The sequence below is a fragment of the Excalfactoria chinensis genome, chromosome 1 (genome assembly GCF_039878825.1).
Source record: "Excalfactoria chinensis isolate bCotChi1 chromosome 1, bCotChi1.hap2, whole genome shotgun sequence".
Classification (NCBI taxonomy): domain Eukaryota; kingdom Metazoa; phylum Chordata; class Aves; order Galliformes; family Phasianidae; genus Excalfactoria; species Excalfactoria chinensis.
The window spans coordinates 12,011,947-12,033,520 of NC_092825.1; the positions used below are offsets into that span (position 1 = coordinate 12,011,947).

The following is a 21,574-nucleotide window of genomic DNA, read 5'->3' on the forward strand; positions in this document are numbered from 1 at the left end:
AACCTACTGTAGGGAATATGCAGAAGATTGGACTTGGTGGTCTCTAGATGTCCCTTCCAAACCCTACAATTATATGATTTTCTGTCTGAGCTAGCAAATTTTCATGGCTTTTTAGATAGGATGACCTTGCTTTTATCTTTTCTCTCACCAGACAACTGAATATTTAGTAATACTGGCAAACCACATCATATCCTCCTGTAAGAAGTGCCAGTATCCCACTAACAATCACACTCCTGGGCATATATTTTCATTAAGGTCTTTATGTGTTTATTGGTTTGGAAGTAGTTTATGGATCATATGTTCTTCTCCCTTCTTAATTGTCCTACCTTTTTTGTATGCCCCACTAATGTCTGCACTTCTACTGTGCTCTCATGAGACCCCACCTGGAGTACTGCATCCAGTTCTGGAGCCCTCAACACAAGAAGGACGTGGAGTTGTTGAAGCAAGCCCAGAGGAGGGCCATGAAGACTATCAGAGGGCTGGAGCAATTCCCCTACAAGGACAGGCTGAAAGAGCTGGGGCTCATCAGCTTGGAGAAGAGAAGGCTCCAAGGAGTCCTTTAGCAGCCATTCAGAACCTGAAAGGGGCCTACAGAAAAGCCGGGGAGGGACTTTTTACCAGGGCAGGTAGCAACAGGACAAGGGGAAATGGCTTTAAACTGGAAGAGGGGAAGTTTAAACTAGATATTAAGAAGGAATTCTTTACTGTGATGATGACAAGACACTGGAACAGGTTGCCCAGAGGTGTTCTGAATGCCTGCTCCCTGGAAGTATTCAGGGCCAGGCTGGATGGGGCTGTGAGCAACCTGGTCTAGAAGTATGTGTCCCTGCCTATAGCAGGGGAGTTGGAACTACATGATCTTAAAGGTCCCTCCCAACCCAAACCATTCTGTGATTCTATAATTCCACAAATATAGAATCACATTTGAAATCCAATATTTTATTTACTTGCTTTTGACTTCTTGTGTTCATAATTAAAAGGAATCTACATTCCATACATTTACTCTGCTCTCCTTGATTTAAGAGGAGGCACTTAGGCAAAGAATACTTTGTGCTGGATGCATTCTCACTTCCATGTAAAAAGCCTAAAAAAATTACTAGGTTAGATATAAAAATCACCAATGTGGTAAAGTCTTATTCATCCCCCAGGAGGAGAAGGCTGTCACAGCCATGTTAACAGACAACAGAGAGTCTATGTGAGCGTGTGCCTCCGGTGGCGCAGCGGTAGAATTCCCGTTTGCAACACCAGGGGGCCCGGGTTCGAATCCCCTCCTGTGGAGCAGGGGGTAGAAGTGCCGCTCTGCTACACAGAGGGCTCGAATCCCGGGAGTTGGACTCGATGATCTCTAAGGTCCCTTCCAACTCGCACAATACTATGATGATGATAAGAAACCATGAATGCTTCAGCTTCAGGAAAAGCATCATTCACAGCTTACACCTGATCAGATAAAGAAGAATCCCAGCTCTAGACAGACAGCAACATGGAACCAAACAAATAAAACTCGCTCAATGAACTACTTGGAGACGGAAGCAGTCTTTCTTTCTGCTGGTAAGGTGAAACTCTCTTTTTCAGGAAGTACAGATGGCTTCACAAATGGGGCTGGAAAGTTTCATTTCCTGCCAGGTTTCACATCATTATAAAACACAAAACTATTGCCAACAGAAACGACCTTCAAAGCATACCTCCAGTCCAGCGTCCATGGTGCAGGTCACTAGCTAAAGTGTTAGAGGCCACCTACTTTCCTTATAGCTATGTTTTTGGAAAGTGAAAGTACTTCACTACAAATAACCCAGAAACCAATACATAACAAAACCAATTACTTTTATCTTGAACCACTTTAGAACTCACTGTCCTACATAGATATGAAAATCATACATAAAACTATCAAGAGAAACATGGACTATAATAATATCAATAATAGTAATGATAAGATTAGAAACAGGTAAAAGTCATTTCACCAAGAAGTAGGGATCAGAAGAAAAAGCAAGTGTGGGGAAAGTGTCTTATGTTGCAAGAGGGCACCTGGAGCAGGTAAGGCCCATGCAGGTTTTAGCTGTACATTGACGTTTCTCCAGAGCAGAGGTTTCAGTCTGATATCAAAGTGAGTCATATGATTTTCATCTCATTTGCAGTGTTTAATCTACTTTTCTCCTCTTTCAGATAGAAGAACTGCGAGCAACAGCAGAGATATCACAAAAGAAAACTCCCTAAATAAATATATAGATAAGCTTACTTCTGTAAACAGAAGATTCCTGCCTGTGCACAGGTATAAAGAAAACAAGCCTCTCCAGGGATGCCCCCTCAAATGCACACTCTGTCAGGTGTTGCTGGTACTGCAACCACCAGCAAGGTGCGGGGATCCTCCTGAAGCCCTTCAAACAGATCCTCAGACCACAATGCTCATTTGACCCCAAAGCCCAGACCTGTGTAAGCAACTGTCACAAAGTCAGGCCGGAGGAGACTGTAATTTGCCAAGAATTACATTTTGAAGAGGGAATTGGGGATTTTTTTTGTTGTTTCTTCATAGGAATCAGAGGGATAGAATAGAGGGAAAAGATGAGTAGCTACTCTAAGTATCCAAATTCTGTGGTTCCTTTTCCAAGTTGTTGATTCAAAGAGATGACATCTTCCCCTTTTCCTCACCTCTCAACTGAAGAACTTTTCCACCTCCCACATGGAGCTGGGCAGGGTGGAGAACGAGCACCGAAGACAAAGTCTGCACCCATTTGATCCCCACCATCAGCTTGAGTAGACACAAAGGTAATTACCAGACATTAAGAATTAAAGATCAATTTGCCAACTGCTCTGCCAGCGGCTCCAAAGCACCTCCTGAAGACATTCTGAAGCACTTTCATAAGACTGTTATTTGAAATTATCTCCTCTTTGCACTCAGTTCTCATTGAGAATAAGTTGATGCGTCATTCGGAGGCTTGCATCAACCATTTTTGGCTGATTGGTTTCAAATCCTCTAATCAGCTTACTGTCCAAATAATTGAGCTGTGTGGTAGGGAAGGCCCTTTGAGGTGCAAGCAAAGATTTCATCCCTCCAGGCACTGCAGCAAAATGCAAACCAGCATTCCCAGAGCCTGGCTGGCTGCCCCACACTCCAGCTCTCTGCTACATGTGTAGTTAATGGAATTATGGGCCGCCTCTATTTTTCTAAAAGAGGTTGATGTAATATGCCTGTAGGTTTGAAGCTGAGTTGTAGTTACATATTTTTCTCCATTATCTAAAATTATAATACTAAATTTCTCTCACTGGCCACTGTGCAAAACAATAGGAGACACGGATCCCCACAGAGGGAGTCTAGATCAGAAGTGACATTCGGAGTGAGGAAAAAAATACACATATGTGAGCGCTAGAGTGGCATAATATAGGTACACAGAGAGGATTTATACTCGCACAGGCAGCCCACAGCAGGATTTAAAAATCAGAGTGGCATCCTGAGAGGTAACTTCATCCCATGCTGTCCTTGCTTTAAAGAGCAGAACTACTGCTTGCCCATTGGGGTGATATGGCTGCAACCTACAGTATTTCATTCCTGTTTATCCCATCTGATGCAGAGCCCCCTTAGGAGAGTGCAAAGCTAGTTTACACCAGAAAAAAGGGTCTGACAAGGACTGCCCTCACCCTGAGCTTGCACCTCCCCCTGTTGTGGTCTTAGATGGCTGCCTCTTCCATCTTCACACAGACCTCCACAGCTAAAGGAGAAATGGGTGAAGAACTCCGTTTTCCTCTTCTCTCACAAATTACCATGCCCTGATTTTTATATCTTACCTTTATTATCTTCTTTTTATTATCTTCCCTATTTCCTGGTTCTCTGTAATTACATACTGAGACATCAAACAGTGAAGCATGGACTGCTTTTGAAGGCTTTCATAATTAGCTTTTCTATTGTGTCCTCTAATACCTCCTCTGGCTTTAGACTTACTTTTTTCTGTTCACAACCTCCTGAACATATGGTGGTAAATATGCAGCATGCTGTGAGCTTCACCTGGAGTCTACTTACAATATATCTGCAATGTAAATAACAGACTTTGTGTCAGTCAATTAATCACACACCAGCGGTTGGCAGAGGGCAGGCAGATTGCAGGAAGATAAACTGGTAAGTGGCATCTATCAAGTCAGCCTGGACTCTAAACTATTAAATGCTACCTAAGCCAGAGTTCTTCCATGATATCACTGCTTTTGCCTAGAAACACTTCCCTACAATTGTAAGAGATCCCAAGTTTCCTTCATACCATAAAGACTCAGCTCAAGGCCAAGTCTCCAGCTCTACAGGACTACTGTGCTAACATTTCACCCATTAGAGTCACAATCCCATTTCAACCAGCAGAAAAATACAACTCCAGTGCAAAAGTCATGCAAAAATTAAGTGTAAATTAATACCAGAGAGATGCATACAATTTAAGCATTACCACTCAAGTGTCTCTACATGTGGAACTAATAGAAAGTGAATTGCTTTGGAAGCACATTTGACTTTTCTTATTAGGACGACACATACGAGCAAGACAAAGTACTTTGTTTACCTGTTTCACTTTATTTAACTCCAGAGATTCATGAGCATGTAATCAATTATAGTCACAAACAAATTGCTTTGTGTTTTAATAAAATTTAAGAGATGCTCTTCTTCAAATGAACTCTTCTAATTTGAAGATCTTCTGTGCTACATTAAAATCCTTGTAATTCCCACAGAGAAGAAATGAAAATATAAAAACAAATCACCTAATATTTAAATAGACTAGTGTAGAGCAAAGCATAACACTACGCTAGACCAGCTTTTAGATTAAAAGTCATTGACTTCTGATGATCCCTAGCTCATTATTTCCATCAAGCTTTCAGGTACTTAGCATCTTTATGTTAGGACTGACTGAAGCTAACCAATATGCTCAAAAGGGAGCAGGACCAACAATGCAATTGGAATGCCTCAGAAAAAAGCCTTTTCAGCTACATTTGTTTCAGGGAAAATAACTTGATTTTCAAGCATAAGTAAGCAGAAAAGGCAACCACGCTACAGCAATGTGAAGAATATTTAGCATATTAGTCTACAGTGCCTTGCTACACCAATGAAAACAGCAGTAAAGCAACAGAAGCAATAAGTACACAAACGGATATTTTAATATTATGGACATTACTGTGCAGAAGACCTAATCATATGAATAGGGGGAATTTAGATGTCTAAAGGATAGAAGCTCTTGTAAATATGTAAAAGTTAGCAAGGTTAATTTAAAATAAATAAATAAGTAGCATTTTAGCAGGTACAGGTTTGAAGAATTTAGGTGGGTAGTGCAGAAACTATGAAAAGCCCCAGGAAGAGTCAAAAAGCAACAAGCAGATATTTGAGGAAGTCAAACAGCAAATTCAGAGCATCTTAGCACAGGTCAGACTCAGACTTCTCCTCCCAGAGAGGACCAACACCAGTGGTGGACACACCACCCATGACTCAGGCATTTGTATATCCTTTATTTGTTATCCTAATCACAAACATTTAATTTGGACCTACCCACAGTTTTGAAGCTTGAGTGGCATGATGCACCACTGGTACGGCAGCAGGCTCTAGCAGAGTCAGCCCAAGCCCAGCCCACATGAGGGACAGAGTTGTTAACACCTGATCTATCTTGGGCAGCCCAGCCATTTCAATTCAACATGCTGGGTGCAATTAAAAGACTTTTCTCCATTCAGGCCTTACCCAGGGAGCGAGACTTGAGAAGGAAACAAAGACAAGCCTGGAGGCAGAACATCTGATAATATTTCTAAGTTGATTTATAATAGTAATGCTTTCACCCTTAAAAGATCAAATAAGTAAGATGGTGTTACGATTAAGGTGCAGAATATCTAATTTGAGATGTGTATAAAAGAAAATCAAGGAGTGCTATCCATCAGCAAGATAACTGAAAAAGGATCAAGTCTTCCCCCATCTTTGCTATAAATCTTTCACTGAGAAGAACTAATAGCATATAAAGAATAAGAATTTCAAAAAAATAGAGATGAAAAAGGAGACATGTTAAACACTACCTAACAAGCCTCATGACATGAGCACAAAAGTCTTAAATTCAATGTCATAAATTCAGTACCTTCAAAAGAATCAGCTACATCCTTAGAGACAGCGCTGTGTAAGTCAGTAAGACACTGAAATCTTTAAGAGGTGTTAAAGATTTTAAATACATATATCCAGCTCACAGAAAAAAAACACAAAAGCATCAGCCATTTCCCCCCCTTCTGTCATTTTTTAATAGTTGTACCATATTCCCCACAGTTTATAGATAGCCCAAACATTTCACAGAGAATGGGTAATCCATAGAACATGGTTGCATGTAATCATCATGCCTACTCCAACAAACACACCAAAATATGCTGAAATTAATACCTGCATACATTAAATTACCACTTAGAAAGAGCACTTCATCTGTCTCCAGAGGCAACATACATTGATTACTCCTTACAGGTATTTTCCTGGGGAATATATGTTGTTCAGAAGTACTGAATAGTGTGATATCACCGTATATGTAACCTCTACTTTTGGTTTTACATTTAGGGCACATAAGCCGCTATTTTCTGTTTAAATGTTCTAATCTTCTTAACAGTATAATCAAGCTTCTAATACATAATATTATAAGTTTATATTTAGAAGGAATAACTGTCACGTTGGTGGTGACGGACATATCTCCATTCATCTGACTGAATTACCCTGGATAAATCCCTTTCCCCAATTCATTTTGCAGAGGCAGCGAGCAGCTTCATTTTATTTAAAAGCAAATCACACAGTTGCAAGATATTTATAGTTAGTACGTAAAAAACTCACTTCAGTTTTAAGAAATGCTTCTCTCTTCCTCTGCATCCCTCCAAAGATATTCCAGCCCATAGATCTTTTTATTGACACAGGATTTTGCAAGCTACACGTTCAACAAAAGATATTCCTGTTCAGGACGAGTCGCAGAACCTTAAATTCTGTTCACATTCCTCAACAGCTCAGTATTCTTGGAAAGTAAAAATGAGACTGTTTTCTTTAAGGAAGTTTATATTTACATGTAACACAGGGATCTCTTTTCTCTAAGCAGAAATGAGAGTTCTCCCAGCATTTCCTAGTTCCCCACATATTAACAGCTACACAACACATAAAAGGTGACCCTGCTGATACAAAACTTAAGCCAGGACTAAGACACAAAAATGAGCTCTTGCTGGGAGATACCGAGGAGGAGATTTTCCAAACACCAGGCTTCTGGCATATGACAGGAATTATGTCAGGCTTTGCCATCATACAGACAGTAAGTATAATAAATAACCACTAAATACCCACAATCCTGAAATATATATGAAGATTTCTGCCACCTCAGTCACATATAGTTCCTTGTTTGCCCTTTCTTCCTATTTGGAAAAACTTGGTAAACATCAGTCACCCAACACGTGTAAGTAACTACAGCAACAACCTGACTGGCTACGAAGTTAAAAAAGAAAATAAAGAACCAACAAAAGATCCAGATACATAACAAAGGGGATCGTGCAATATGCCCTTAAATGTGTAACCAAAAGAAGGGTCAAACAATTTATTATCACACTGTCATACTTTGATTATATGTAAACACTCCCAAATTGTTCAGGAGAAACAGAAGAAATGTGATGTGGTATTTACATTCATTTCTGCTTTGTCTCAGCTAGACATACCTATGTAAGGAAGCAGCAAGTAACATCAGCAACTAAAAAGGCCAACTGTTCTGGTCTTGCTCATTAGAAAGGCCCTGATCTCTCTTTAAACTGAAGCACAGTGCTCTTAACCATAAAAAAAAATCCACCAAAAAAATATGACACGCCTCTGATTCAAACTCATTACGAGCACTTTGCATGCAGAACATCATAAACATGTGTTAAATTCTGCAGAAGAGATGAAAAACTGAATTGATGTACGTCTGAGATACTATACAGATCTTTCTAGCATGGTGCTTGCTTTCCTGCTGATATACCTGCCCAGCAGTTTAGGAGGAGAGCTACCAGCTGGAAGTTAGCAATACAGCTATACAGTGCAATCCACAAGCTCCAAAAAAACAAACCAAAACATAGAGAAGAGGGGTGTAACGCTGTAACACAATAGAAAGCACAGCAATGGCAGCAGAGCAACAAAGTCCTAAGGCGCAGCAAATAAGGACTTGCTCTAATACATCAGCCACATGCACAGAAACAAAGAATGGAAGCCACTTACCCTTAGAAGACCTCAGGCACACAGGGATCTCTAACAAGATGCTCTTACCTCACTGCTAACCCTTGAATGAGGTCTGGGAAGGGGTGGATCCTGACTCCACCCTTTCAGGTCACTCAGTGCGCTGCATGCACCTGAGCTCCCCTGGGTTGTCCCTGCCTTCCCACCAGGTGCTCCATCACTGCTTCAAGCCAGGACTTAACATTTCCACTACAAGGGGAACTGCAGAATCATAGAGATGTAGGATGTCCCAAGGAAATGAACCCACAAGGATCACTGAGTCCAGCTCCTGGCTACACACAGTGCCACCCAAAATTCATACCCTGTGACTAAGAGCATTGCTTAAGCACTTCCTGAACTCCAGCAGCTCAGTGCCGTGCTCACTGCCCCGGACAGCCCGTTCCGTGCCCACCGCCCTCTGGTGCAGACCCTTTCCCCATCCCCTCTTCCCACCCTCCCCTGACAGCTCCATGCCGTTCCCTCAGGCCCTGTCGCTGTCACACAGAGCAGAGCTCAGCGCTGCCCTCTGCTCCCTGTGAGGAGCTGCAGCCACCATCAGGCCTCTGCTCAGCTCCTCTGTTCTGCACTGAGCAAACAGGGACCTCAGCTGCTCCTCACATTTGCCCTCCAGAACCTTCCCCATCTTCATATCCCTCCTTTGGATGCTGTCTAATAGCTTTATGTCCCTCTGATGTTGTGGCACCCACAATGCACCCAGTGTAGGAGGTGAGGCTGCACAGGGCAGAGCAGGACAAGCCCTCCCCTCACCTGCTGGCAGTGTCCCCTTGCCTGCTGCACCCCAGGGTATCATCAGCCCTTTGGGCTGCCAGGGCACAGGGAAGAATCCAGTCAGCTCAGAATCTGTGTGTTGTGCATCTTTAAAGCAGGGGCTCAGTCCCTTTTCACTTTATCTGTAAATATCACACCTACATTCGTGAAGTTCTCTTTGTCTGTATAGACATGACATTGGCTAAACTGCTCTGGGTAAAAATGAGCTTGTATTTGCACTGAGATTTGTGTTAGAAATGTTCCTTCTGGAGTGATGCCCAACCTTATTTTGTTCAATGTCTGTTAATTGTGTCGGCACTCACTGTTTCCCACATGCAGACTTTCTTCTAAATACATTCCCTTGCCCAATTGCCTTTTCTAGGCTTCTTGGGGCATATTCAATAATTCATTATTTTTACGCCTTGCTTAACAAATCTAGATTAAAACTTTAAATGATATTAATTTACAACACTTAAGGCCCAAAGTGGCTTTCCTGGAATGGGATGAAATCAGAGTCATTATCCTAAAAGCCATGCTTTTCTTTTTCCTCAAAACACCAGGAGCACACCTTTCATTTACAAAGGAAAGCTGCAACGAGGGCAGAAACTTCCATATCAGTTGTGGAGGCTGATGGTGGTAGAGGGGTGAAACAAAGTCAGGGCTAGACAAGGAAGACTGGAAACACCACCGTGTATGTTGAGCTTTGTTGCACTTGGTTAACCCTTCTGCCTCCACCTTTCTGTAGCAGAAGCCTGGGGTCAACCTCACCCTGAAGCAGCAGTTTCTAGAGATACAGTCCCCAACAAAACATACGTAAATACATATTTCGTGTTTCTGACTATTTGCCACTGAAGTATATTTGGTAAGTGTAATAAGTGCATGCTCTGTAAATCTGTAATGAAAGGTCAATAGTTGTGGCACAGTTCACTACTGGGAACCCAGCAGTGATTCTTAGCAGTTACTGATGTCCAATCAGGAAATGTACTGCACTGCAACTAATTTTTCAATGTTTTTGTTTTGTTTTGTTTTGTTTTTTTTCCCTGGAAGAAAATTGCTGCAAATAGCAGAAGAATTTGCTCTCTGATATCACCAAGTGGGAAATAAACAGGAGGCTGGGGAAAGATGGGCATTGGGTTTTTAGGCGAAGACCCAAAAGAGGAGTAGCCAATGCATAACACACAAGTGCCTCTGCTCAATTACAGTTTGGACTTTTACAAAGATGATCTGTACTAAGAAAGTAGCCAGATGCCATAGCATTGGCTTTCCCTCAGTGATGAATGGTGTGAAAGCTTGCTAACATCTGCTGCCACTTGACGAAACAAAACTTCCATCGCCTTGAATGGGAAGGTCCACAGATGCTTAATGAAGTAATCTGGGCTGCCAGAGGCTGGAGAGGGACCAGGCCAAACCCACACCTTTTCACCTCCTCTGGCTGAGGCAGTTTCTGCAAACATCACAGCCCCAGTACAGTGACGTAATTTTCACCCCACATTAGCAGTATGTTGAAGGAAAAATAGGCTAATGAAGAACATTAAAGATGATTTCCCTTAGTGAGATGAGCCTGCAATTCTCAATGCCAATTTCTATCTCTGCTCTGAACAGTTTTCCCCTGTTTGAGATGGGCAGCTCTGTAAATATCATTCCTTGGGAAGAAAGAAAAAGGTAATTTTAGAGACGTGGAGGTCTATTTATCTAGTTAAATGGATTCTTATTCTGTAGATATGCCACAAGAGCTTTTCAAGTTTGTAAGCATAAATGTCCTCTAAATGTAGATATCCAGAAGGAGCAAAGTGATAGATCGCTATGGCTTTTTTTTTCACCAAAAGACTGAACTGGGGAAAAGATTTCTGCTGAGGAAGAAAACTGAACAATGGCTGAATGTAAAGGAAAATGTGGTCAGTGTATGCATCACAAGCCCCATAGCAACTGCAGGTATCATTACAGAAAACAAGTGTTTGTTACCTTGGAAATGGCAGTATTCCTACCAGCTGCACTTTGGTGCCTTAAAGAGCTAATTATTATTCTGTTATTTATTTTGGGAACAAATGTGAGAGGAGTCATGAGGGTTACTTGTTTGAATCAAATCTGTTCAGTGGCCGGAAATTAAATGGTCAACTTGTCAGAAGTAAAACTATTCGATTTTTGGTTCAGTGACCAAAATGAAAAGAAAAAGAAAGAAAAAGATCAGCTAACATAAAGGGAGAAGTATTGGGGCATTTAACACACACACACACACACACACACACACACACAAATTAAAGTATCAGTTTGGTCAACATGAAAATCTTCAATGAACACAGAAAAATTAGATAAAGAATACTGTTCAAGCAGAAAGGTCTCATTCTATTTCCTGATTATTCAGTTATCTTCTTTTTTTTCCCCTTTTTGTAGTCAGTTCCAAATCTGAAATACTTTTCCAAAGCGAAAATCAAAAGTTTGCATTGAAAATTTCATCAAAGTATTTCAAATTCTTCACCACTTTCTACTCAGTGACATTGTCTGTTTTTATCCTCCCCACAAGCAAATTATAAATGAATTTCTTACTCATTACAAACAAGGCAATTCTAGATGAACAAATTACAAAGTCCTGTTTCTTATGGAAACAATACTGTCATCTTAAAGCCCTTCTGTTGGGCTATTGGTAATGAGCAAATCAACAATAACAACTGGAAAACATAAAAACATCTGCCAGAGGGCTTTGCTCTTGATACCATCCAGAACCATGCTCTTCATGCTGCCATCTTTGGGGCCCGGAGAAAAAGCAATCACTCTACAAAGATATTTAACGTTAGCGTTTAACCAGACATCCTCTCTTTCAAAAATACTAGAAAGGTGTTTTTACTGAACTTGATAGTAGTGACTCTGTGACCTGACACCCCACAAACAAGCCTGCTTGCTGCAGCACTTGCTGGGCAGTGCTTTGTTAGACCCGGATCTTTGTCTGGGTCAGTGGTGCTGTTTGGTTTCTTTCTGCAGTTCACGGTATTGAAAATCATTTCACCCTTTGTCCAGATGAATGTGTCTAATTCTGGAAGGAGGCTTGTTTTCTCTAGCAGCATATTTCCCCTGTGAGATAGGAACACTGGAAGGTTATTCTGGCCTGGAAACTGCCACTTGTTTAGTCAGAAAGATAAACATTATCTATATTTCTTGTTCTTTCCTATCTATTGTATTGTCCTGGAGAGCAGTGGGAAAAGTGGAACCGAATGGCAGAGACCTTGCCAAGCCCTATGACGTGATGAATGACTTCTCACATCCCAGGGCCTGACATGGGGAGAGGCCACAGAGGGTTGAGCTGCTGTTTTCAAATGTTAAAAGGCTGATCACCTGCTCATTGCTCACATTTATCACACAGAGAGAGCTCTCAGGGGCAGGACACACACAGCAAACCCAGTGCTGCCATGAAGTATTCCTCTTCAATAGCATGGCCAATATACCTAGAAAAATGGTTTTCAGCCTGTATCAGCTGATTGTGTCCTTGGTGACTCACGATTACTGTACCAGACATGTTGAATGCTGAGGCCAGAAATTCCCTCTCAATTACGGAAAGATATTCCCAGGTTTCTCTAAGCCTTCTGGCCAGTGAGTGTTGTGCGCTCACTTTTCCCTCTTCCTTCCTTCCTCTCCACTATGATGCAAACATTCAAGGTCTCCCCATATTTCCAGGGAGCATCCAACATTGCCTGTGGGCAATCAACACACAAATCTCTTCCAACCCAAGCGGAGGCTGGGAACTGGAGGGGAATGAAAGATGGGGTGCCAGTCCCCCAATAACCAGTGGCTACAAGGAATAACGTGTCAGAGCTGGTGAGCAGATCACCTTCATGTTTGCACCTCCTAAAGCTTCTGTGTCAGAAGTTAGCATGGCAATGGCTTTGTGAATGTTTCCAACACCCAGTGATTCCCTCGACCTGGAAGGCTGGAACTGTTAATAAGACTTCTCATTGCCAGGTATATCCTGAGGTACTTTGACACCCTGGGGCATGGATGGACAAGTGTGGGGCACCAAAGCAATGATGCAGTTCAGAGAGAAACCTTCAGTACATATCATTTTATGAAGGAGGCCAATGTAAAGGTCTAGAGAAGTGGAGATTTTTTTGTTATTATTTTTATAAAGGGTGAAGCTTGCATCTGAATGGAGATGGATTTGATGCCTGCTGTCACTCCAGGCTCTCAAAGATAACAGACGTGAGCTGGAAAAGCTGCATTGATTTTTCCCCAAGACAACGCTTGTAAAAATGCCACAACCAGTATTAATATCAAAGTGCCTAGTCAGAAGATGGGAACTGCCTGTTCTGGTCCTGGTTCTGATTTTCTGGTCCCTACCAGGACAGAAAATCTGCCAAGAGGAACTTTACAAAGACCTTGGGAAAACAGCCTTTGTTTTGCAATAAGCCACTGGAAGTTTATGAGTTCCTCACCTGCTACCCTGCAACTTCCACAGACCCTTCACATCCAGCCCTTACAGACCCCTCCTGTTTTCCATGTTAATGTACATATTCATTGAATCATAGAATAGCTCAAGTTGGAAGCCACACACAGGGATCACAGTCCAACTCCTGGCTCCACAGAGGACCTTCCAGAATTCAAACCCCACATCTGAGAGTGTTGTCCAAATGCTCCCTGAACTCCAGCAGCTCAGGGCTGTGACCTCTGCCCTATAGGATGGGTCAGAAGGGTTTCTGCCCCTGAAATGCCATCACCTTTTGATTTCGCACAGCCCATATTGCACTGACGGTGTGATGCACTCTTGGGCTTTCATTTTCCAGGGAAGGGTGAATGGATAAGACAGGGAGCTTGACAAGAAGGAATCAGGAAAGAACTTCCCAAGGCCTCTTCCACAAGCAATCTATTCTTGGGCCTTGACGGATGTTAAAAGTTGCATTGTAAGAATTCATACTGTGTTTATGCCAGTGGCCACTCACAACTGAGGAAAAAATAAAATAAAATGGGAATGACACAAATATTCCAGAAACACGTTTGCACTTCATGCACTTTTTATGCCAGATGAAAAGGCAGGAAATGTTAACACAAAGAAAGGAAGCATGTTAAAAAGGCTGAAACTTTCATCACAGACTATTGACATTCTCAAACCAAGGACTACTAGGAAAGGTTGCTTGTTCTCAGAGGTAAGACAGTGCCATTCCCTTCCCTCTTTATGCAGCAAAGATTCATGACAAATCCAAACCGCAGCTGTAAAGCACGAGGCAAAAAGCTAATTAAGTTTATGTCGGAATACATCTCTGTTGTATCACCAGGTCTGTCATCAGATGGATTATCATGCATTAGTGCACGTGCAAATGCTGTATTATTGTGCTGTATTGAAGTGTGACATTATTTCAGAGGCAGTGGTCTTTAAAAATCCAGATCAACAGAAGAAAACTGGAAATGCTAACAGCCAGCAGTCATACTCTGTCCTATGTGATGAACCAGCATGGCTTGGGTCTAATGGGCAATGCAAAAAGATTAGAGAAATGAGCTACGTGTCACCACAGCATGGTAACCTACTTACACACTGTTTACTGGTCAACTTAGGTCCTGAAGCGAGTTTATATCTTGCTATATATACTGAAAATACACAAATATACACATAATTGGAATGGGTGATATAATGTAATGTACATATACATATATATAATTACAGCTACTAGTTATTCATAGAAAAAGTAACTTTTAAAAAATCTAATTAAAAGCTGTTACCGTGGACAGATTTGAGCAATGGATAAACTGAATGTATTCAAAATTACGTCCTTTAAACTTGAAGGAAGTACGTGCAATATTCCCAGATCAATTTTTAATGCACAGACCAAGAACACCAACAGTGCCATTTCTGTCCTGCAGTCAGATGTCACCTGGCAAATGTGGGTCAGGCCAGCACACTGTGCTGGCTGCAATTGCTGTTATTTGGGGCAATCAACTCTCCTTTGCGGGGATAGCAGCCTCCTGATGGGGGCGGAAAGGGTTTAAGCAGAGATTACATCTCTTTTGCAAATTTGCAAGGATTCATGGAGGCCTTTGTGGGCCATTACCTTCTCTTATAAATCCCATGTCTGACCATATCTATGGTTGAGCCATCTGCTGGCTGCTTATCTGGCCCAGGAATGAGAATGATGGCAGCTGATCCCATTAAAATTTAACATCTTTCCTAGGAAAATACCTTGACTTTGTCTCCCTTTTTCTTTTGAGGTTACCGTCTTTCATCAGCTTGTGGTCAAGGGATCTTCAGAGCACAACTATATAAAACTTTTGTGTTTGTCTCACTTTAACTCTGGGACCAGACAGGAGCTTCAGAAATAGAACCTGTTGTCTGAGGTCAAGATTTAAATAAATAAGGTTCAGATCTGACAAATTCAAACTGCAAGCCATAGAGAACAGACCCCATTATTCAGAAGGTCATTCCTGCTTCAGCAAGCTCTGGTTTATGCAAGAAGATCCTAAACAGAATGAAGCGCAGCTGGGATGAACTATTTGGGCACTGGGGGATGAAGGTTTTTCTCTGAGTGCTCCAGAAGAAAAACTTTATGGGTTATGAAACCTCTACAGCACTGCAGGATTTTGCTAAAGACCCATTAGGAAAGAAAAGACTTGAAAACCCAGGATCTGTCCCATTCTTAATAACTCCCTTGCTGTTGCTACCTAGTGCTATCCTCAGGGTTTTAACTTAAGCATCCTTTAGGAGTTAACTGTGATCCTACGAACAAAACTTTCTACACAGCCCTGCAATTTAGAACAAAATAATAATGGAAGTATCCATTCCTATAAACATGATGATGAGGTATAAGTAAACTAGACCAATTTTGAGGGAATATCCTGCAAAAGTTTCCAAGAATGACATAATTCACAGAATGATGCTAGAAAGCATTGACCAAAACACGCTCTTCCCTTACCAACATACATCACATTCCCCACACGTTTTACTCCTAGTGGCTCACAATAAGCTTTGTACACTGTGGCATAACTGATAGAGAAGATGCCATAACCAAGTGTCCGGACCTTTCTTACAATCCTACTTCTCTCTTCCTCAAGCAGCATCACTTTTTACACTCCTGTTATTTTCTCTCACCCCCTCCCTCATCTCAGATTCCGACACGTTTTTTGTTTTTTCCTACTCTGAACAGTCAGACTCTCCCATGCACATAACCACCAGACCAACCTGCTACCAAAAATGACAGCATTCCCAATGAAAACAGGCATTGAGTCACAACCTGTAGTTCTTACATACTGTGGCTAAGTAACAAAGGTGCACTTGGCCACACTTGAAACAATTTCTTATCAGTGCTGGAAGAGTGTGTAATTACCACTTAAAATAGTTGAAAACTTTTCTTCTTTTTTTTTTTTTTTTTTTCGGTCTATCCAAGCAGTGGTTCCACACAATATACAGTGTGGCCAAGAATAGTAACAGCCATTGATGGGAACTGATAACATTTGGGGACTGAAGGTTAATCGGTTCTGGAAAAAAAAAAATAGGAACAATGGAGAGTGAAATAGGAACTGAAGTCTCATTAAAGCAAACTATTTTAAGGCTGGAATTCTGAGTTTTGACATCAATCATGGGAAAAGAGTCCAAAGTTGTTCCTAAAAGATCTAAATAAGAAACCTTGAGAAAAGAGCGCTGCTTGCAGTGACAGCAAAACTTTTTTTTGAGAGAGAGATAAGGAAAAATACTGTGTGAAGGATCCCTTTGCACTGTTCTAAACCCTACCAATATGAATGTTTATTTTAAGTTCTCTGTAATGAAGGGCAGTGAGGATTCGGTGTTCAATCAGGCTGATCCTTCCGCATGTGTTTCCTTTGTGTATTTCCAGAGTACAAAACTGCCTGCAAACCGCGGGATGTGCCCACAGCACCAAGGGCAAATTGGTGTGAACAACCAAAACTGAGCACGGATTGGGAAGAAACAACAACAGCAAAAAAGAAACTTGCACGAAGATTTTGGATTTGTGATTTTTTTTGCTTAAAGGAACAGTCTTCTGCTCTGTAGATTGCAGTGGGAAACCCAAGAGGAAGTGGGATCACTTCAAAGCTATGAGCGAGTCGTGATGCAGCTCCAAGCACACCAACACCACTTGGCTGGAAAGGAGCTGAGCAGGTGCCCGCATTTAACAAGTGCACACTTTGTCAGTTCGGATTTGAGCAAGTGCAGAAGTGCTTCGCCAGCTCAAGGGCTTAATTAGATTTGAAAGAAAAGAAAAGCTAATTCAAGGAATAAAAGTCTGTCAAAGGTGATAAAACTGTTTACCAATTTCTAATCAGTCCTGTATGTAAAGAGCATATTCACGTGCAGCATGGCTCTGTCCCTATTCAGTCAACATGTGTTTAAATATTTAGTGATTGCAGGAAGAGGGACAAACTGGGAGCAGTTTTAGGGGTTAGGGGTGAAGTGCTAAATCCCAAAGTATCCAATTGAATAATGAAAAGTAGGGAATACCATTGTCCTCACTTTACTTATGAGGTTCAGTGTCACAGGGAAGTGAAGCGCTGGACTCAGCATTCCAGAGAAGCTGCTTGGAGAAGCTCCATTCTCAGCCGATGCCCACATTTCCCCACAGGGACCTTTCTTCTCATGGACACAGGGCAAGAGGGACCACGGGGCAGACAGATGTGAGCCAGTGTCACAGCTCTGCGTGTAAACCAACTAACAGAACGCTGTGAGCTGATTTGTGTTTAGTATTTCTTCTCTTCCAGCCCTATGAGGTAAGGTTTCCCCCAACTTCCTCATCTCTGAATTTGGTTCTCATGGGTTCTGCTGTCACCGAGGGGAGATGCAGCCGGTGCAGAACAGCCCTGCTGGATCCCACACTTGGAATGTGCTCTCTGTACAGGTGGATTTCCATTGCACATCTGTACATCTCCCTTTGTCCTGTGCTCCTGTACTGCGTTCGCAACTCCACCCCACAAGTCTGCCGTTAAAGCCTGGTGCTTTGAACAGTAAATGCTGAAGCAGTGCAAACTGGGATTTGCCACTAACATTAAACTGCATGACAGAACAACCCGGATTACTGCGGATTATTTTTCAGGTCATAATTTTATTTATTTTACTGGTGCTACATTTAACACCGATAATTGTCTCGAGATATTCAGATGAGACGTTTCAAAGTATCTACCGGACTAAGTGCGCTTTGCTCAAGGGTACATCCTCACGTCGCACGGAGCCAGCGAGCACTGCCTCTGCCTTTGTTTTGGCACAGCCAAGTGTTCCATCAATGCAATGAATGACAAAACAAGCTCCCGTGACAGGCTGTGGCAGGGCGGGCTCACGGCAGGGTATCCCCACACCTCGTGCTGCACGAACGCATTAGCGCCAAGTTCAGCCCGAGCGCTGCGTGCCCAGGATGGGGTCGTCCCCCCGCGCCGGGCTTCGGCTTCTCTCCCGGCACAGCACGATTCTGTCGCTTAAGCATCTGAGCCGCGGTGTAAGAAAATACAGAGCTTAAAGCTGAGGGAAATTAGGGCTGGGTTGTTGTTTTTTTTTCGCTCTCGGGTCGGACGGGTTGGATGCAATGCGATCGGTCCGAGAGAGGATACGGGGCTCTGAGGGGAAACCGAGCGCCACGGTCACAGATTTTACACATGGGGATCGTTCAAAAGCAGATAGCGACACTTTTATTCAAAGTTTCGTATGGATTTTGTACGAACTGCGTTGTTAAAGGCTATACGGAGAGAGACACTTCAGCGCTCCAAATCCGGTGAGGACGGGTGTGTGACGTTCGTTCTCCCCGTCCTTACAATGGGAACGAAACCATCAGAACACCCGCATCCCTCCGAGATTCTCTGATTTGCTTTAAACTTAAATTCTGAGCCGGAACGCATCAAAGGCAGCAGTTCGACTCCAGCCATAGCCAGGGGCCGTCCCGTGGTGTCTTATTCTGAGCAGGACGCTTTCAGTAAATATTTACTTCTTTCTTTTATCTGGCTTTTTAATGTTTATTGCAAATCAGCGCTTATTACATAGCGTCGCAAAACCTCGGGCGGATGCAAAGAGGGGAGAAGAATCGGCCAATACACCTCGGAGCGGCCCTCCGCGGTCATGAATTAGAAACGTTCCGCATCTGAAAGTTTACCCTACGAAGAGGCGGCGATGGGGCTCTATCGTTTCTCCTCACCTCGGGATGCCCACAGAGAGCCGGTGCTGCGCCGTGCTGCCCGCCCGACCCGCTCCCCTCCCACACACACCCCCCGCAGCCACCTGTGAGCGCGGCTCCCGCATCCCCCAAACGCGGCCAACTCCGGGCACCGCGGGCGGCACCGGGCACCCCCAGCGGGGCGCGTTCCCCGGGTCCCGAAGCGGGGAGGAGACGGACCGCCACCAACTTCGGAGAGTCCGGATCCGATGCCGGCTACGCAGACCGGAGAGCGGAGGGAGCTGCGGACACCGCGGGAGTCCCTCGGGGGATGCTCGCACGCTCTCAACGCGCGGCCGCCACTTACCGTGGTACTCCTGGCCGGGCACGTAGGCGGCGGGGTTGCCGGCGATGTGGAGGGCGATGAGCACCTCGCCCTGCTCGCCGTCCCCCTCCAGCTCGCCGTGGTGGGTGCAGAGGAAGAAGAAGGGCGAGAAGCGGGCTCGGGGGGTGGCCGCCAGTCCCGCTGCCAACAGGGCTCCCAGCGCGGCCAGAAGGCAGGGCCAGCCCCCGGGGACGCCCCGCCGCCGCTCCATGCTGCTGCCGCCGGCGCCGCTGGGGCATCCAGGGCACGGCGGGGCCGCCGCGCCGCTCCGCTCCTCTCCGCTCCCCGCGGGACGGGACGAGACGCGACGGGACGGGACGCGGGGCGGGACGGACGGGGCGGGACGGGGCGGGCGCTGCCCCCCACGGAGCCCGCGGGAGTTCGGGGAGCGCGGAGAGGCGCGGAGAGGAGCGGAGCGGAGCGAGGTAGGGGCGACCGCGGCCCTTCCGCTCCCGCAGAAGGCTGCGCTGCCCCGAGCGGCTCCGCCGTCCCCGTCTAACGCTGCCGGGGTGCGGGGCTCGGAGCCGGGAGCGCGAGGGCTGGGAATAATTTATTTCCCCCGGTGTCGGGGTGGGAGGGAGGGGAAGGTCCCTCCTCCTCCTCCACCTCTTTCTCCTCCTCCGCCGGCGCCGCCCGCTCCTCCCGCTCCTCGCTCTGCGCGCCGGGGTGCGGTACTGCCTCTGCGGGGCCGCGGGCTGCCGGCCCGGCGCTGTCGCTGCCCTTTGTCTGTCGCCGGTCCCTGCCTTACGGATCCCGGCCCCTGGTGCTGGTGCTGCTCCCGGATCCCTGGCCCTGCTCCTACAACCGACCCTGCCCCAGCTGCCGCCCCGACACCTGAGTCCCTGTGCCCCCGTCCCGCTTCTCCAACCTCTGTCTCTCTGCCTCTATCCCTGTCTCATATCCCCGTCCCACAGTCCAGACCCTGTGCGCACGCCCCTACCCGTCCTCCCTAGTCCCTGCCCCTCTCTCTGCTCCCGTCCCTGCCCCAGCCCTGCCCCTGATAGATGTGCACCCAGTGCTTGGGAAAACGTCGGTCTTTTTTCAGACCTTCTCCCCACAGACATACACAGAGACCCTTCAGCTCAGGAGAGGCAGCGTGAGGGTCCCCAGGGAGGGCAGGTCCCAAGGAGGGTTGTTCAGCCCCCAAGGAGGTGTGCCCAGGCCCCGCACCTCAGGAAGAGGAGCAAACCCAGAGTAGACCGCAGGGGGGATGAGCAGCTGGACTCGAAATGCTGGCAAGAGGAATAGTTCATACAAACGTACATTTTTAACAGAGCAGGGCTAGCGGAGGTACTGCAGCATAAGGAGACAGGAGCAAACATACCGGTCTGTAAGGTATGTGCCACGCTGCTGCTGGATGCCAACTGGTGCCCAGGGACAGTGCGGGCGAGCACTGGTGACATGATGTAAGTGGAAAGCAGAGCCTACCTGCCAGCATTTTGTCAAGTGCAGAACTGGCACGAGCCAGGGGCTCCCTCCTGGATCCGTGTTGGTGCCAGTGGGAAAGATTCCCTCCGCAGAGGCGCGAGCCACATGGCAGCTGCCCTTCATTGGCGCAGGCTGCCGGGCTGGCCCATCTCCACGCTGCTGATGGGAGCCCGCGTGGGGCCCTGGGGACATCCTCACCATCTGCCCGAGCTGCCTCTGCCACTGGCTGTGCACTGAGCTGAGCTCACCACCACCAACAGAAGTTTGCTGCAGTCTTCCTACCTCAGACCTTGGTGGGGGATGGAGTGAGGCCATGTCCCCCATTGTCCTGGATGGGGGAAGCATGGGGACAGACTCCCCTGTGAAGATGCAGAGGCATAGGGGTGCAGGGGACATGCAGCTCCAGCTGGCGGCTGTCCCGGGCCACTGCCTTGGAAACAGAGCTCCTCGTCAGTCTGGCTCCGACTTTTCCCTTTTAGCTCCTTTATTTATTTTTCAGCTTCGGGCATTTGTTTGTTTTGGATTTTTTTTTAACATCTGTGCCTCCTCCATAAATTTCAGTGCTTGTAAAAATGATGGACTAACATAATTTGCTCATGCCAGAATCTCAAACAGGCATAAGCTGTTCAGGCTCCCTCCAGAACTGCCCTTGGGTTATGTTTGCCCCATGTGTTTCCCCCCTACCCCCTTACCCCCCAAGTGCTCACTCACTATCCACAGAGCTCAGGGTCTGCAGGCACA

The 21,574-nt window shown here is 45.2% G+C and overlaps 1 protein-coding gene across 2 annotated transcripts in view; it reads right to left on the minus strand.

The window, feature by feature from the left end:
• Positions 1-19,978, minus strand: part of RELN (reelin) — a 261,236-nt gene extending 241,258 nt beyond the window's left edge. The window contains exon 1 of one of the 2 annotated variants that reach the window (XM_072326651.1): positions 19,388-19,978. In XM_072326651.1, the coding sequence (XP_072182752.1) occupies positions 19,388-19,616 (229 nt within the window). In that variant the 5' untranslated portion in view covers positions 19,617-19,978. The remainder of the gene's footprint in view (positions 1-19,387) is intronic. The other variant, XM_072326652.1, reaches the window with a different exon arrangement.
• Between the last annotated feature and the right edge of the window lie 1,596 nt (positions 19,979-21,574).